The sequence below is a fragment of the Lampetra planeri genome, unplaced genomic scaffold, assembly GCF_965212315.1.
Source record: "Lampetra planeri unplaced genomic scaffold, kcLamPlan1.2.h2 scaffold_714, whole genome shotgun sequence".
Taxonomy (NCBI): domain Eukaryota; kingdom Metazoa; phylum Chordata; class Hyperoartia; order Petromyzontiformes; family Petromyzontidae; genus Lampetra; species Lampetra planeri.
The window spans coordinates 21624-39886 of NW_027615536.1; the positions used below are offsets into that span (position 1 = coordinate 21624).

General features: G+C 43.2%; 1 protein-coding gene across 1 annotated transcript; it reads right to left on the bottom strand.

The window, feature by feature from the left end:
* Positions 1-1069: 1069 nt before the first annotated feature.
* Positions 1070-17979, bottom strand: EIF4G3 (eukaryotic translation initiation factor 4 gamma 3; the record flags this gene model as incomplete). Its single annotated transcript, XM_078624289.1, is given in 29 exon segments — positions 1070-1251; positions 1626-1772; positions 1841-1922; positions 2588-2734; positions 2859-2957; positions 3421-3502; positions 3735-3860; positions 3969-4141; positions 4977-5089; positions 5218-5354; positions 5541-5661; positions 5954-6043; positions 7884-7985; positions 8256-8394; positions 8729-8837; positions 9942-10000; positions 10002-10175; positions 10324-10452; positions 10454-10471; positions 11523-11720; positions 12005-12122; positions 12124-12158; positions 12446-12565; positions 13382-13506; positions 13657-13945; positions 14511-14599; positions 15848-16069; positions 16662-16875; positions 17819-17979. Coding segments are annotated over 29 exon segments (3800 nt in total), but the record flags the coding sequence as incomplete, so codon positions are not given.
* Positions 17980-18263: the final 284 nt, after the last annotated feature.

Sequence of the window (18263 nt, forward strand, 5' to 3'; positions counted from 1 at the left end):
GGACCGGACGTCACCCCACCAACCGCCTCACCACACACAGAACGGTGCATCTCATCCTTCTGAGGCTGTGGACTCAGTTTACAGCTCAGTGAATCTGAAGGACGACATGTATTTATACATCTCGATGACAAGTCTCCAAGCTCTTGTCATTGACGTAGATAGAGCAAGAAAAGTTTATCAAGAAAAAAACCCAAGCACTCTTGCACGGACACACACACACATGTCAGCTTTCGATTTCATACCTCAGCCATCAAAAGATACAAATTGTACAAATCAGCATTTTTAAATACCTTTTTTGTCTTTAATGTATTTACAAGCTTTGAATCTGCTCTGTAGGTCTGAAGTATTACAAGCATGTTGTGTTCCTCGGCTGTTTGCTTTGTAAAGTTGCATGTTGCTTATTTGAACGTGTCCGCTTTGTTCGTCTGCGTCAACAGTTCGGACCGACTTGCATCGCTTCTTGAGTGCATACTTCTGCCTCTCATGAGGTGTATGTACATGTCGCACGGAGCAAGCCGAAGCTGAGGGAACATTTCCTGGTTTTTAGGCGATAACCTTTGACCGCAAACATCATACAAGGACAACGTTAATAGTTTCTGTGCATCCACTCTGTTTCCACTTCCCCTTCATTCCAAAATAATTTTGTTGTACCCTGTTTTAAACCAAACAGTGTGAAATCCAGGGAAGCTATTTTTTGATTATTATTGTTATTATAATTAATTATATTGTTATTTCTGTTTTGTTCTCACTTTCATATTTGCAGTCCTTAAAAAAATAATAAATTAAAGAGTCCAGAACCTATGTATCTTTTAAGTCTCTTCTTAAAAAGTAACAAAAAAACGCAAGTTAAAATTTAAAACAAAAATATTTTCTATGTATAATACAGGTATTTAGTGCTTCCGCCGTTGGAATCCAAACTCAAAATGGCGGCATGTTTCGGAACCGTACCGCAGAAAAAAATTCCAGCCGTAAACATGTCGTCCTGCTCACGCACCCATTTTGAAGGTTTGTTTGTCCTGCTGCAAGAATGCAGGTCTACTATCCTGTGTCCCGAGAGGTGTCCCCCTCATCAATTGTCTTCCGACTCCTCCTCCGCCTCCCGGAGCCAGGTGAAGAAGGCTGTGACGGACTTGAGGGCCACGCCCTTCCCCTGCTGCTCTGCGGGGTCTTTGCTCGTTTCCCACTTGTAGAACGCGTCCTCCGAGATGACGTCCTCGTCATACAGACAGTCAAAGAACATCCGGAGCAGGTCTGGCAGCAGACAGAGGGAGCAAACAGGCAGTCAGCTTCGGCTGTTCAACGTGCATGAGGAACGTTCACATGACAACCACGTCACTGATAGACTTGTGATTCATTTGGATCCTCACACATGTAGAGCAGCATTTCTTCCTGTTTGACAGTTGGAATCTTACCCACATTACTGAGTTCCACAATTCTAATTTAAAGATTTGATAACTTGTGAAAAGTCCTCAGGAGCTATTAGAACATGTAGGATTCTGTGACGACTGCAAGAAGATGAGGGAGAATTGTAGTCCACATTAGATGTTCTCTCATAGTGAAGGAAGAGGAAACATATCGTACAGTTTCACTGGGAGAAAGGAGATGTAAACAAAGACAATACTTACTTGGAGGCTGATCGAGGGCGACTATCAGTGCCTGAAGTGCATAAAGTGCTTGCAGCTGTCGCTCAGTGTCTGAGTTAAGGTACTTGAGTAATACTGGCAATCTCCTTTGGATGATGGCCGTGTCCACTGGACAGTTGGGGTTGTCATCTGTGGAGTACAGCAGGTGAGAACATGCTGCTGTTGTGGGGAAACTGGTTTTGTTCATGAGGACGTACCTTTCACTGCAGCCTTACACACTGCAGTCATCAAAGCTCTGAGGAAGGGAGACGAGCTCATCTGAGATTCATCCAGGTTTGCCTGGAGATGGAGGAGGGGGCAAAGCTGTCAGGTCCATGAGGCTGAGAACATTTCATGCTGCATTCACATGGAATCAGGGAATCGGCAGATGGAAGACGGGAGAGATGCTGGACGGAATGAAAACAAAGAAGCATTCCGACGAAACCACAAAACGACAAAACGGGACCCTTGTGACATGTTTCTATGGCGATGCCCTATTGTTTACAGTGAATAAAGTAAAATAATATTCTTGTGTATCATTTTGTGTTATCAATCCTGTTTTCCCTAAACATTGCATTGCTAACTGAAACTACTAGAGGTGGTGAATTCCGTGGCGGTAGACGGTAAAAGCTAAAATAGTTAACTTTGGACGTCATCGCCGTCTGCCAGACTTGCCAGCGTTTTACAGTCCTCTTGTCTACTAAAATGGAAATAGAATTCTCTTGTCCACATGTCGGCGCCCTGTCTCCCTTATTGTTACTGTGGTGGGGGCTCGTCTGTTTTAGTTGCAACTCAAGTAGTGTAGCGAGGCCTGTTGGGCAGAGCTTGGGGGTTTTGTCCGATCGTGGTAACATGAAGCGTTTTGTGGATGAATGCGCAGCTGGTTGTTGGGAGACGCAGTGCCTGTGTCTATCACACTGGGTTTTACGTCATGGTTTGCCTTTGGCAAAGGTCCGTCTTCGTACCTCGACCCAGTCAAAGATCTGTTCATCGCTGGCCATGTCCTCTAAGAGGAGTCTCTCCAGCTGACGGCTGAGCTCCTCAGGAGACAAGTTCCTTTTCGAAAGACCCGCTGCGGGGATGGAGTCGTCTGACAGAATGAACTGGAGCTTCTGTCGGTATCAAGACGAGGGGATATCAATAAGAGGAAATAAACAACAGGGTAGTCTGTTCATGGATCACGGCAAACCTTCTTAAGAGTAGTGAAAGTTCTGGATTTGAGCAAAAGTAAAAAACCTGTTGTTCGATGAACGCCTGGACGTCTTCTCCATCTGGTAGAAAGTCTGTCCAGTTGAGGCCAGATTCCCTCCACAGAGATCCTACTGTCCTATGGCTCTGCAGACAAAAACCTTCTGACTGACAATTCATGCTACTGCTGCTGCTACTAACATTTTTCATTTTTAATTCAAATTAAACAATTACTGAATTTCCAAAGATATTCAATTCACTGTCACTGATGACTAAACATTCTCTTTTTAAATCATGAACATCAATAAAACCACAGAAAAAGCTTTTCTTGAAATAAAAACAATATATATTTTCACACAAAAAAAGGTGAGGTAACCTTGTTGATTTCATTCAGATTGACTGATGTTAATAATCACAGTGAATAAATAATCAGATCCATAATCAACACCCTTCCTGAGGATGGATGCACATTATCTAGTGAAAAAATATTAAATTGATGAATAACGTTTGAAAGTGAGATAAATGATCGTCTGTTTGTATCCAAACTTCATCAAAATCGGCTAATGGTGACACTCCACTGGCTTCCTGCTGAGAGCAGAATCTCACTTACCAGTTGTTTGCATAGCATGTGCAGTATTTCAGAAATCAAGATCCCAGCTCTTCCGACAGGAAGCAAAGGTTTGCTTAATTCACTGTGAACAGAGACAGACAAGTCCGTTTATGTCCTGACAGATGATGAATTCCTCAAATGACTGTTGCACTGTCTTTGAGTGGAGATTTTATTCCACAACATGGTTCCAGCAGTCTGATTCGGCTCTAGCCCATCTCCTCCATGTTCCACATTGTTTCTGACGTCAGCGACCATGTTAAAGAGGTTCTGAATGGGACAGGGTAATCAATAAGAAATGTCTTAGGTCACACTACCTAAAGAGCTCTCTCATAGAGAAGCCCCCGTCCCTCAGCACGGGGCTGAGCAGCTCGGCCAGGTACAGCCAGATGTGGGGAATGTCGATGGCCATGTCATCCGCTTGTTCAAGAGTATCTAAAAACCTGTACAACAAATGAACCCATTAGACCAATAGAAGGCTGATGAGCCATAAATGAAGCCATGAAGTGTCTGAATGGTTGTCATGTGAAGCAGCGTGCCAAGGAACTGACCCTTTGTAGAACTGGCATTTTGGCAGGATTCCCTGCTGCACCAGCTGGAAGAGAAGCTGGCCCATGTGGTCCCGTGTGATATGACTGCGCTCCAGCGTTGACTCCACCCCAACACGCACAAAGCTGTGCAGCTGAGGGCCCAAATCAAGCTCGTCCACACACTGGATCGCTTCCTGCAGTGAACAGAACCAGAATCACGACTGGGAAACAGAAAATGCAGTTTTATACTTAGGAAACAAGGCAAATGAATAAAGGCACTATGACGACGGCGCTGTTATGACATTACCACTAGCAGCATCAGCATCATTCCCAATATGGAGCGTAGTTATGTAATTCTCTTGAGAGCTCAATAAAGTATCTATTTATCTAGCTATCTAGTTCCATTATTTCAGATTCAGATAAACGCCCTGGTCCTGCAGGAGCTTTATCATCGCCGGCAGGAAAAGAGAAGACCACTGCAACATGCTGAAGGATATGGGTCCGCTCCGGGAGAGACCAACAGAGTCCTGCAGCTCATGTTTACATCCAGAAATTTTTGATCGTGTGCAGGCTGACGATTGCAACTTCCTGTTTCCTGTCTGGGACTATCAAAAAAAAAAAAAAAACGCTTTCACACTGCAGAAGTCTGAAACATGGTTCACTTTGGTCCGGATCGAGACCACCTCGTTTGGTTCATTGGTCCGGATCATGGTCCTGAGGAGCTTTCTGTAAATTTTAAATCTGTAAATTTGATTCAGATCAAACAAGTCTGAAGGTCCAGACCGAACAAGGTAGGCGTGAAAGCCCCCTTATGCAATTATTGTTTGTATTTGAAAGAAACAAATCACTGGACACCCATACTTTCCTTTGTTTAACTTGTACCCATTTTAATAATACTTTATTATGATGAATACTACATACATACATACTACATATCATGATGAATACTCCATTCAAGCATTCATCCTTTGAATCTCCGTTAACACCAGTCTGAGCATGTAATAATTAATGTATGGACACATTTCATACCTTGTAATCATTGATGTGGAGGAACTCATCAATAATGGACTTGGACTTCCTCTCCAGCTCCTCCTCAGATAGGACAGGTCTCTCTGGGGTCTGTGCCACAGGCTCAGGTTTCACTGTCAAAAAAAAAAAAACCCAACAGTCGAAACCCTGTCCATCTATTCGCCGTTAATTACCCAGATTTTTTTTCCATTTACATCCCCGACAATGACTGTGCAGTTCTGTGCAGCCAGTCGTTCCTCACCAGGCTCTTTGATTCTGGTGCGTTCAGGTTCCATTTTGTCCTCGGTGACACTTGTTCTACGGGGCTCGGCTTCCTCTCGCTCCCTTCGGGGCTCTTCTGTGGTTTGGCTCTCGAGCAGCTCCTTTGAACTGTCGCCCCTAATAAAAGACCCAGGGCGCGATGATGGCGGTACAGAGATCAGTGGCTTCCTCGCTTCGTTCTCTCCCTGTGTTTGCTACGAGTGCTGAGGAGGATAAAGGTATGCAGAGAGACCACATTCATCCGCGTACAAAATATAACTCAAATAGTGTTCTAACACAGTGAATAGAAATAAACAGACATACCTTCCCAGAGTTCTCCTGGAGTCAAATTCTGAATTCTGCGGAGGAGTTGTGGAGGACTGATGTGAAGGAGTAGACTGCAGCGCAGAGTAACGGTTGAGGCTGCTGCCAGTCCGTGATAGTTCTGTAATGAAGAAAAAAAGAGCTGTAACAAACAGAAAACAAAAACTACCCATATATAAGGCTAAATGCCAGAATTGACGTCTACAGTGACAAACTAACATGTCAGGAGAAGATGAAAAATGACCAGAGCTTCAGTGTATTTGTATCTGAATTGATGAATTCTTTTTGTTTTATTTTTGTTCAATGGTGAACATCTGAGCAGGGAACGAGACAAGATGAGAATATGACACTCCACATCAGTGTTCGATGCTGTGATTTGGTGCCTCAACGTGCCTCTAAAAGGAAGATGTTACCTGAGTCGCTGGCCTTGGCTCCTCCACTGCTGCCCTTCACCCACGTGACTTGAGCCCGTGGGCCGAGCTGGATCTTCTCGTCCATTGAGGCTGGGGAAAGAAGGTATGTTTTCATATTTAATGAGCACAATACTAACATAAAACTTTCATGGTGGTTGCAGCTTAAAACCGAGGCAAATTCATGGTATGCATCATATTATGATTCTAACTTACACAAGAGTACAAGATTTCTCTGATTTGTCTGACATTCCTGCAAACAACACATTATTGAGGCAACCAATAATCTGAGGCAACTAGTTGAACTCCAGCAGTTTACTGCTTTTAAATATAGAATCATATCATAGTATGTTAGAATGAATGGTTTCGTTTGCGGTTCATACCAGCGCACACGTGAGGGTGTGCTGCACCCGTGTGTGCGTTGATATTCGGGGATTGGGAGGGGCGTGCTTGTATTATTTTGTACGTTCGATTTTAATATGTTTCAATTTGAGAAGCACTTTGTGTTGCATTTTTATGTAAGGTGTAATGTGCTATATAAATAAAGTTTGATTTGATTTGCGACAGTGTCTACCAGCAGGGAGCGCTATGAGAGGTAACCACTGGTGTAAATTCAACTGTAGCAGTACCCAATATGTCCAGTAGGGGGACTGTGTACTACTGAATATACTGTATAGCCTGCAACAAAGGAGATCAGATGAGGACACAGGCTGTTTGAGCACAACATTTAAGATGAGCTAGAGGATTCATCTTTGTGTTATGTAAATTGTCATCTTCACAGTACAGACAGTTTCTACCAAACAAATTGTATCTGCGGAGACCAACATGACACAGGAAGAACAAAGTTAGTGTATAGGATTTAGAACGCACTCATCATCCAAGGCCCACTGACAAAACATCATGCAGCTCCATCTCAGATTGGCACTTCTAATGAGCAAAATGATGCATCATGGCTCCGGAAACAACACCTTTCTAGCCTGAGGACATATGTTATTACCCAACATTAATTATGTTTTTTTGTGTCCCGCTACAGGCTAGTTGATTGATTACATTTACAGCAATCAACAATTGTATCACTATCTGTAGGTTTGGATCTTAGAGGGCGTGATCACAGAATTTACCACCAACACCTTGTTTATCAGACATCACGAGTGGCCCCCTCCCTTCAAAATGTCAGCAGAGGTTTTTCAAAGCCAATCTGCTTGTGTAATGCAGTTATACAATTAATCAAAAACAGATTTTAAGTCACAATTGAGACTGCAATTGACTGCAAGTGTGTTCTTGGGGCCGGAAGGTAACTAAGTCGATCCCCACATCTGTCTGTCAGGAAACAAGCGGCAGGAATCACAGAAACAGAATTGGCTCCTGTGGTTGTATTTTGTGTCTAATTGCAAAGTTGGTCACAAAATTATATCCCTGCATACACGGGATGAATAAACACTTTCCTTTATAACCTAACATTTGTTGTTCCAGAGATTGTTTCCATATTGTTCAAGAAGAGTTATAACCTCCTAGTTGTAAAAATCATCCTCTTATCGATTTGCGTAATACTGTATCAGGATCAAAGTGTGTTTTGAGGTCACTGTGTCCAATCACTTCATTTTCCTCCTGTAAAACATATCACAACTAGAAGACATGATGCCTCCAGCCACAACCGAGACCAGCAGAGTTCTAAAAACAGCCAGTCACATTTCTTCAACATTTCTTCTGTTGTTCTAGTACCTCCAGTAGTGTGTCTCCTACATGGCTCAAACTACCCACACAGAAATCACACTAACACCTGAAGATGTCTGCCAGCTGACATGTAGCAATGACAGCCGAGTCCATGGAAAGTAAACAGATCAGAGTGAAAGTACATTTCATCCGATTAAAATACCTCATGTTCTTTGGGGTCCCACATGCTAGTGGGGCATCAAAGCCGACATGTCATCACGTCTCACCTTGGAGATCTTTGGGATCTTATTAGGGTCGATGGTCCTGCTGTTCTTTGTCATGGGCACAGTGTTCCAGGTCTCTTCTCTCTGCATGCGCTGCTCTCTCTGTTCTCTGGGATCTACAAAACCAAAGAGACGCACCCACAAAACAAGCAGTGAAAGAGTGGTGTTTTTGATGAGTACAGAGAACATAACATAATAGATCAGTGATTACAGGAGTGAAGGATGCTTCCTGTCTGCTGTTGGGCACAATAGCGTCTCTGCAGGCTCTAGGGAAAGGAAGCCTGTCTGTACGTTGCAGCTTCCTGACTCACTGTAGCAGCGCCGACTGGACTCTAAGCCTTAAAGAGGATTTAGACTGAAGAACTGACCTGGCCGTCTCTTGCTCTCCTTGGAGAGGAGCTGCTGGTGCACTTTTCGCTGCTCTTCTTGCTCCTCAATTTTTGCCTCCTTGTGGATCTGCTCGATAGTTTTTGGGCCCTGATCAGCTCTTCTGGACACCCAGTTGTGCTACAGGACACAGGAGAAGCAGGACGACTTGAAACAAACAGCATCAGGATTTGGTTTCTAACTACATTGTAATAATATCTTTAAGGAGTCTGTGTCAGATCTTCAATCAAAATCTGTCAGAGGGCCTGAGTTTTATGGGGTTGATAGACAGTGACACTGGTTCCGAGAGCACGTACTGGATAGGAGATTATGTATTAAATTCAATAACAAGAGAAGTAGTAAATGTCTTTTTGGCAGAATAAGTTCCAGAATATCCAGATCAAGAACATCGGAGGGACCAATGGACTCAACTCAACTGCACAGGTAGAACAAATGAACACATACAAGCACTTACCAATCTCAGGTCGATAATGTCCTGTAACATAAATCGTATCCGAGATGATGTCTTCCTCTCCTTCACGATTTTTTCCATCTGATTGAAGTACTGATCCATTCGAGGCTGATGCGAAAGAGAGCGGGACGGTTAATTTTTGATGTGAAGGTCATGTTATTTCAGTCTACAAGACTGAAGGGTTTCTATGATTACTTTACACAACTCAACCATTCCTTTATAGATTACTTGGAGCAGCAGCTGTTCCATCCACCAAAATGTGACCAAATAAATATCACAAGTGCCTATTAGATGTTTTTTCTTTTTTTTTAGATGTGTTTTTTTAGATGTTTTTAGTTGTTTTATTACAATGTTACAGACAGATGTGTAGCATGTATTTTTATGCAAATAAACACTGTAACTATCTTTTATAACACAAATGTTGACAGTCAGCTTTTTTTCTGTACAGCAGCATGAGTGGTATAAGTCGCCAGATTTGTCTTGCCAAGCACTCAAGGGCCGTTGTCATGTCCAGTTGGAGTCACGGATGTCTACAGAAGAGTAAGTCAGAAACACACGAGAGACCCCTGCGGCAGATGTGGGGATTTTCCTATTTCTTCATAACCTACAAACACGGTATCTTCTCTGCCTGTGACAGAATGTAGCCCGGCCAGTACAGAATCTTATGTCACGTGTGTGCAGCTGTAGATCAGTGTCAGCTCCATGTTGACATACAGTCTGATGCTGATTCCTTGGCATTAAGCCAAAACTTGTGATCTTATCCCTGCAAGCAAGATTTAAATTTTTTTCCTGTTCATGTCTGAGCCAACATCATTAGCAGAACAAGCATCCACGAGAGCCAAAACACAAGTTTAGTTCAAGATCTTACTGCAGTGAGCTTCTAAATGTGTCAGAGCCTTGTGGTTGTTTCTGTGTGTCTGATGCAACAGCAATGAAACATACTTCCATGTCAGAGGATAATGAATATCCAGAAACTGTATTTTATCCTGCTGACTATATTTATCTCAGATTCATTGAAAACAGATTTATTGCAGGGGCCACTGTCTGACAGGTTTAGTTGTATGTGCCTATTAAAGCCGAAAGAGAATCTGTAAACCTCTCATCTGGATGTGACAACACTGAGTGAACACACCGATTTCAACAATATTCAATAATAAATAAACTATTAAACAATCTAGGTCTGTTCCAACAGAAATCCTTTTCTGACTCACCTTGGGCCTTTTCAAAGTCCAGGTCTTTCCCAATGGTGGTGAGCAGCCTGCACAGGCACTCCAAAAGACTCCTCATCATGGTTCTTCAACAGCTTGACCACACAGTCGTGCATGATGGCCTCCGTCAACATCTTTAGCTTGAAAAGTTCTCCAATAAACTTTATGTTGCCGATAGAACGTCTTCGGGCCTTGTCCTTGGCTTCTTCCAGCTCTTCCTGCAGCCGTTCGCGCTCTGTCGACTGGGTAAGAAATGCATCTGGGTTACACCAATGTGTCTTCAGGCTGAAGAGTTGAGCCAAGTTACAGGTTGTTAGGGACTCCCCGGGTCACTCCTTCTGAAATACGTTCCACCACAGAAGAGACGTAAGTAATTAATGGCACACGTACCGATGCAGCAGAGTCCAGCTCTTTCTGCTTCCTCTCAAACACCACGTCATCCACTTTGTCTTTCTCAAACTCCTTCTGGCAGCGATTCAGCAGCAGCTTACGAAAGTGGACTGTGGTGTTGGGCTTGTCCTGTCATTTGCACTTTGAGCTGAAAGTACAGTAGGAATAGCAGGCGTCAGAGAAACACACAGCAACACATTTTATATCAAACCCTCCAGTTACCAGTTTTGTTCATGTACACTACATATTTACTCCTCTGAATTATTTACATTGTTACAAGCAGATTTAATAGGTCTTTCCACTGACCAATCGCCTGGCTTTCAGGCATGCTCTGCCATGGAGTATTTTGTTCTTTTGCAGGACACAGTTTAAAACATCAAGAAAAGGTTTTTGTGCCTTTTCAACTGTCAGTTATTACTATGGATGCCACGATTATAGATTTCCCAGGTGTGATTATCCTCAAGGAAATAATCCTGATTATCATGAATATATATAATATGTAGGGAAATGAGAATTTAATTTTTTTTTATTTCAATTTTTTTTTATGTCAAACATTGTTCAGGCTCTCCAAACACTGAACACACACATGCTTTTTTGAACACACTTTTCTGGCTCAAAATGAATACTAAAAATATTACTAACAGACCATCCATTTGAGTGGTCCAGTATGTTGTAGTCCAGCCTAGACTGGAATATTTGATTGATCACCATAATCCCTTCAACCTTTATAAATCATTATTTATGCAGACAGACATTAACTTGTCCAGTAACAATAATTACGTATTTTTAAGCAGCCAAATGTAGATGTCGGTCAGGTTTGACTTATTAGAGACGGGATGTCCGTCGGTAATCAGGACATCCGGGTCATTCTTCATAAAAGCCGAGATGGTCCCATACGATATGGAAACAATGGTGGCCAATTGCTTCCCTCTGCCATTTCTAGTGCTGAATCATTTCTCACATTTATTAGACGACATGCAGATAGTGTTCCTCCGTGTCTCTGGCTCGACTACTTCCTCATCTCTGACATAAATCACATCAAAACAAGCCTTGCTATAACCATGATTATCAAAATCCTGAAGACTCATTTTTGACTCATAAACCCAGAGTTGAAGAAGAAGCCATATTCTTTGCTAATATCTTCCAGACTTGAAAGATTTTCACCAGCAACCTGGTGTCTGTGTTGCGTCCCTGCTTACCGTGGCAAGACAGCGGCACATGTTTCCATAGGCCACAGAGAAGCTGGGCTCATCTATGGCCTTCTCAAAGACCAGGTCAATGACCCCTTTGAGCCTCTCCTCTGTGTCGATGGTCAGGTCAGTCACCTGCTTCATCAGCTGGTTGAACTTCTGAGGTGTGAGCTTGTTCAGGATGCTGCGGACCTTCCTGAAGAGCTCCTGATAGATTCAAAGACAAGAGATCACCACTCACAGTATTAAACAGACAGGAATTAGCATGGTCATTATCTGGTTATATGAATGAGTTATGTCATATTTTCTTGTCAAAAAATCACAGTTACGCCCCAAACAACTGATTTAGTTATAATTCTCAAACATTTTGAGGCTCAATTCATACATCTTCTAGGAAAAAATTCTATGAAAAATGACATCTTATGTGTTTAATACTCCCATTGCTCTCTAGAGTTTGTATGTGTTTGCTTATATGTGTATAACTTTATAACCTGTGTCTTCTGTGCCTCGGTGTCCTCTGCAGTGCCTTCTCTTTTCAAGCCCGGTTTCCAGGCATTCTCTGACTTTTTCAGCTGCACATCATCGTTAACCGACACGTTCATGATGATCTCCTGGGTGGCGGCCGCCTGTCCCAATGTTCAGCAGCTGTGAGCACATTGGAAAACAGGCCGGAACTGAGCATGTGGATGTTTGGGACTTACTATAGTTTATTATTAAACAAAGAAACGAGAATTAATTTCTCACATGTAATATTTGACTTATTATGTCAAATATTTGTCTATGCTTTGTTTATTCGGTAAACCAAGTAATAGACGGTAAAAAAAATAAAATTGCAATTGTTCCTTATATTGGTATGGTGAACACAAGGCGTGCATTTGAATTAAAAAAAAGATGTAGTATTTTGAGCATGCATGTACACAGTAGTGACTCACAGCAGCGCCTCGCCCACCGGTCATCTGCCTGCTAAAATCTGCAAATGCAGGTGTGAAATCTGGTCCTCTGGAAATCATCCTGGAATCCACCACTCGAGAAGGCAACTTGTTTTTGTTCATCTGTATGACACAGTGCACACACACAAAATATATCATCATCTCATATGATCCCACACAGTAACAGGATGAGCTGAAAAGCAGGGGGCAGTGATCTCCTAGTTATACCAGAAACAAGCTGTCAGCCTGGTGTGTGCTCACTCACACTAACTTCTAACCCAGTGATCCTTAAAGGTAAACTGTCAATCATGTGACACTGCATATTTGGGTGTATGAGGTCATACTGTACTAATGTCTTATTTTAACAGGCTGTTCAGTGGAAGAAGTCCAAACAGGATGTGGATCAGTGAGAGGAGGATAGATGAAATCCAGCTTATTGTCTTTTAGCTGACCTTGACATCTTTGCTACTCATTTTCAGTGAGATATGGGAATATGGGACTGTTTAGGGTTTTTTTATTTTGGAGAACAGCGATGTGATGTTAATGGAAAAACAGCATTTCAGCGAAAGGTATACTCCATCTGTGCGGTTCAGATGAATGACCCAACGAACAGACGAAAGGACAATTGTCTGGTCAGAACCTTACAAGTACATGTACATGCAAATGATCTAAAAAACACTGCAAAAACAAGTCTTCAGATAGAAGCGTTTGGTCTGCCTGAAATTCTACAAAAGATGACAACATGCACAATGAAGTTTGCACCAAAGAGTTTCTTCATTCTGAAGCTGGCTAGAAACAGCAGATGATTAATGTTTTTGATGTTTTCCTGTTCTCTTATAATCAGTCTCTGAAAATCAACCTGATGTTGTTCAGGAATACATTTAGGACAATGTGACTGACAGAAAATATATCTGCATTCATGTAGAGTTCATTTCTTACCTTGTCCAGCACCACATCACTGATTGGTGGGAGCCCCTCAGGCTTCTGTACGCAGGCAGGCATGAACTGGAATCCCAACAGAAAATCTCTTTCATACTGACGCTTCCCACTGGATTCTGTCAGGTCTAGCCCATCAAACATAGGACAGACACAGATGAGATCGAGAAGTCAGGTTTGGTGGAAGCGTTACATTTTAGTGATAAAACATGCAGAGTCTGACATGAAAACATGTGACTTAATAAACACTCTTCCCAACAATATGGGCTCCTTCTGACCTTCCATGTCCTGCGGAGCGCCTGTGGAGTTCTCTTTGTCTCCGGGCGTGACGCCACTGTCACTGCTCTCTGTCTCAGAGGTGTGGCCTGCCCCGTTCCTCATGAGTTCTAGCTCAACTTCACCGTTCTCCTCTGGGGTTGCGGGCTTTGCATCAGTCTCAGGGTCGATGGCTGGGGCTGGAGCAGTAGTGGAAGAGAGGACGGACGGAAGGGGCACAGGGCTGCTGCTCAGTAGAGCTGACTGTAGAGCCTGATCTCCAGTGGGGTAATCTGCTGCTCTGGGCACATCCTTTGGGGAAGTAAGTTGTATTTTTGAGATACAGCACCTCTTTTTAGGGCTATAGTCAACCAAAGAAATGTAATCTCCAACCATCAAATTGATCATTTAGAGTAGATGCTTTAGGTCAGGATTAATGCTTAATGCATTAATGCTATTGTACCCAACAGCTCCGCAAAGGATTCATCTTCATTGATCTTTGGAACTTTCCATTTTTTGTTGAAACAATTAACCCTTTAACACTGGGGCTACATTAGCACTGGCATACTTTGGAGTACGGTAATTACACTTTTGTCAGAATATGTCGAACAGTTACTGAAAGCCATTGTCTCTGTTGCTGGAAGCTAGCGAGTCACTACCGTAATGACATCAACTTGGCTGTGAAGTGCAACTTCTCAGCTCTCAGGAACCGTTTGATGTTTTCAAATAGTGGTGTAATTACAGTACTCCATGTACTTGTGAATTTATTGGCAGTAATAGCACAGGTTTTAAAGGGTTAAAAAGCCAGTCATTGTGACCTTGTAATTCTCATCTTTTCTTTTTTGCCATAGCAGGCAGCTTGGAAGCCTTTTCTTACTTCGTGCTCCTTCAGAGGTGCATCTCCAGCAGGCATTCCTTCATTTGGTTTCCTCCAAGTCTTTGGTATGGCAGATGCGTTCTGGTTTACTGCAAAGACATACCAAAATATAAACATTAGAGATTTCATACAAACAACAAAAAAACATCTTTTTTTACCTTTTAATTATCTCTACCATACCACATAAAAAGTTGGCAGGTTGGTGCACATTATATAGACAGTCTATGAAAATGTTCTTTACAACATCCCTGCTAAAACATGCAGCTTAAAACCTTTGCTGTGCATCACCAAAAAAGATAATTAGATACAGTCTTATTATCTAATTATGACCATAAATGACAACTAATAATCAATGAATAAGATTCTCTGGTATTAATTCTTTCAAGTCCTGCAATCAGTATGGGTGGAGACAAGAAATGAAATCGGTTCTTGCATTAAGACCAGTTGCTTTAACACTGTGCTAATAAGTCTGTGAAGACTCTCAGTCATCCTCAGGTCATAGTATCTTGCTGGGTTACACCATAGGCTAGTGGACTTCTAGTTTGCTTGAAGACGTTTCGCCACTCAGCCAAGAAGCTTCTTCAGTTCTGAACTGACTAGTGGGGAGTCCTGCTACTACTGGCTACTAGTACTAGCTTCTTTCTCGGGTGTACCACAACATTTACCCACTGAGACAATCTGTCAGGGTGTAGTATGCTATTCTACACATGAAATAAAAGATAAACTACCTGTCGTCGGACTCTTCCTGGTGAGTGAGTATTGCTGGGGCTCTATTTTCTCAGTAATGCCACTGTGTGCCTCACTCCCAATCTGGGGGACAGTGTCTTTACTATCCAAAGACTTGTTTGGTGTGTCAGTCTCTAGTGTGGCCTGCACTAGAGGCGGAAGGCCAGGGGGGAGCATAACTGGCAATGCTGGGGCAGGAGTTGAGGTCAAGGTGACTGGCACCACAGCCAAAGGTGCCATAGGGGCAAGTTCAGCAGCAATGGGCACCTCTGGTCTTACGTCAGAGGGCAAGGTTTCAGACAAGGAGGCCTCTTGGTAAGCAGAAGCAGGGGCCTGAGGCTGTGGTGCAGCTGGGGACAGAAGTGAAGGCTCATGAGCTGTGTTGTCTATATCAACCCCAGGATCTGTAAGGCCATTCAAAGCCTTGGGAGTTGGCGCTGGCGATACTGCCACAGTTCGAGGAGGATCTGAGGGAGGCTTGTCTGTGTTGGGAATCTGAGGTGATGCCAAAGAATGTTTGTGTTCACCGCCAAAGGCGGAAGGAGACAAGACTGCTGCAACAACAGCAACAGCAGCAGCAGCAGCAGACTCCCTGGCTGAGGGACGGTCACTGGTATTGACCACTGTAAGTGGGAGAGTGACAGGGGCCGTCGGTGAGGCAGGGAAGGCAGGCTCTGGTTCAGTCAGAGAGGTTTCTGTTACAGGAGCGTTGGCCTCCAGTCTCTCCATGGGAGCTGCAGGCTGCGCAAGCCCGGGTGAGGAAGACTTCTGAACAACTGGCTCCAATTTTGGCTTGTCATCTGAAAGCACAGAAAATATAGATAAACACATCCCTAACCAGGGGATATTTGCAATGTATTTGCACTGTTAAGTTATCAAATTACAGTGTGTTTCAGGGCATTTAGATAACATGGTCTGTTGTACTTTTTGGTTGGGAGTTTGGGATTTGCAAAAGGTCAAAAGGGCTTATTGTAAGTAATAAACTAAAGAGAACATGCTTCAGTTTTTTTTGCCGACTGTAAATAAAAGTTCTGTGATGTATACAAACAGGCTTTTACTGAAGAGGTGGAGGAAACGTGGAAGAAATGCTGATTCATTTCTTAACTCGGAAAACCCAGGTGCCCTGCTGACAATAATAACTTAATAGATAAGAAAAAGTGAAAGCCATTCCTGCGCAGAATTTTCTGGTGAAAAGAGAAGTGCTAAAGGATGTTATGAAATCTGTGTTTTCACCAACAGTGTCTTGTGGCCGGCTGTGCGTTTGCTGTTTATGTGAGGGGAATAATAAAACATAAGCTGCCATGGAATGAATAAATAAATACACTTTAACTAAGCACAGTTCAGAACTGAATCCACATGTACAACTGCCTTGGTTAGGTTGTTAGGAGAGAAAGCGCTACGTTAAAGAGGGTATGTGGGGCAGACCTGGCCCTGGTTTGGTGTCTGGAGCCATAGCTGTCAATGGTTGCTGTGAGTGGTGAGAGGGCTCCAACACAAAACCTCCAGAATGGGCCTGTTGTGGCTGAGAAGGTGGCGGCGGTGGCGGCTGCTGCTGCTGCTGCTCTGGAGTCTGGCTGCTGCTCAGCTGCTGCGATTTGAGGTAGAAAATGTGAGGATAATGAGGGTGCGGCCATAAAAACTAGCAACACAGAAAACCAGAAGGACAGGCACAGAGATGTAGGCAAGCACAGAGACAAACAAACAAGCCCAAATGTTGAGCAGAAATATGGATTTCAATGATATATGGTTACATTAGGAGACAGCGATGGACAGCATGACGAGAGAAACAAGATGATCAAAATCAAAGAGGGAGGAATTGCAGGAGGAGGGCAAATGCTCAGATGGAGAATAAGGGATATCAGGGATGTAGATGCATGCACGAAAAAAAAGGAGGCACACAAAGACAGAGAAAGAGAGGAAAGACACTGTTAACATCCACAAAGGACACGGGGAGGAAACAATCACAATGTCCCTCTACAGAATCCAGACCCCCTTTGGACTGATTTGGGCTTGTGTCATATTCTTAAGCAATATAATATTTATACAATAAAAGAACAACTGCCTTTCCATTTTTACTACAAGGCAGCAGACCTTTGAAAAGCACAAACTGATTTTTGTTTTTTGTTGCCTTGACACGGGAAATTAGTGGATTCCGTGGGAGGACAGCACAGACAGTAAATCTACTGTAGAAGATAGTGAGTGACGAGAAACAGCAAACTGGAAAAAGCAGGTCGGAACAACTGATCACAGGGAAGTACATTTTATCTGTTATACAACTTGTATGTAATACGGTTATTTACTGCATGAGACTTTGTGACATGAATAGTCCCAAGAACATACGACTGGAATAAACAAGACTGTTTGTGTGCGTAAATACACAAGCGAAAGAAAGCAAAAGGGGCGAGAAGCTGGGCGCTGTCTGTCAGAAAAAGGATCAGAGCAGAGAGCTTCCACACAGCTACAACAAGCAAACGTTCCTTTGCTCCATCAGCTGGTCTCTACACTCGCCACCTCAAATAGGACGACATGACGTCATCGGTGTGTCAGAGGGAAACCTATTCATTCAGCATACAGAGACATACCTGAGGGGGCGTGGGGGTGGAGGAAGGTGGACCAACAGGAGGTGTTGAATTCCTGCTCCCTGAACCCCCCGCCATGATCTCCTCCGTGATGTCCTTTCCACCCTGATTGGGGTCACGGATACGGATCTGGGAGGACAATGGCACAAAAAAAACAGACCTCACTAAAGCACCAGAGTCTCAGAGCAACCGTGCCACAGCCATACAGGAGGATGTTTGAGGAGGGTGTTACTGCGGAGGTTCTCATCTACAAACGTGTGAAATCCTCCCGTTGTGATTGTGCTGCGATTGTGATTGGCTGAAACAGTGACGATCAGGAGCCAGCAAATGAGCTTGAATACACAAACTAGAATCTTGGAACATGCAGGGGACTAGATTAGAATGGACCTAAATACAGCTTTTTACCCTGATGCACATGAAAGGTACAAAGAAGAAGTCAGATTTATTA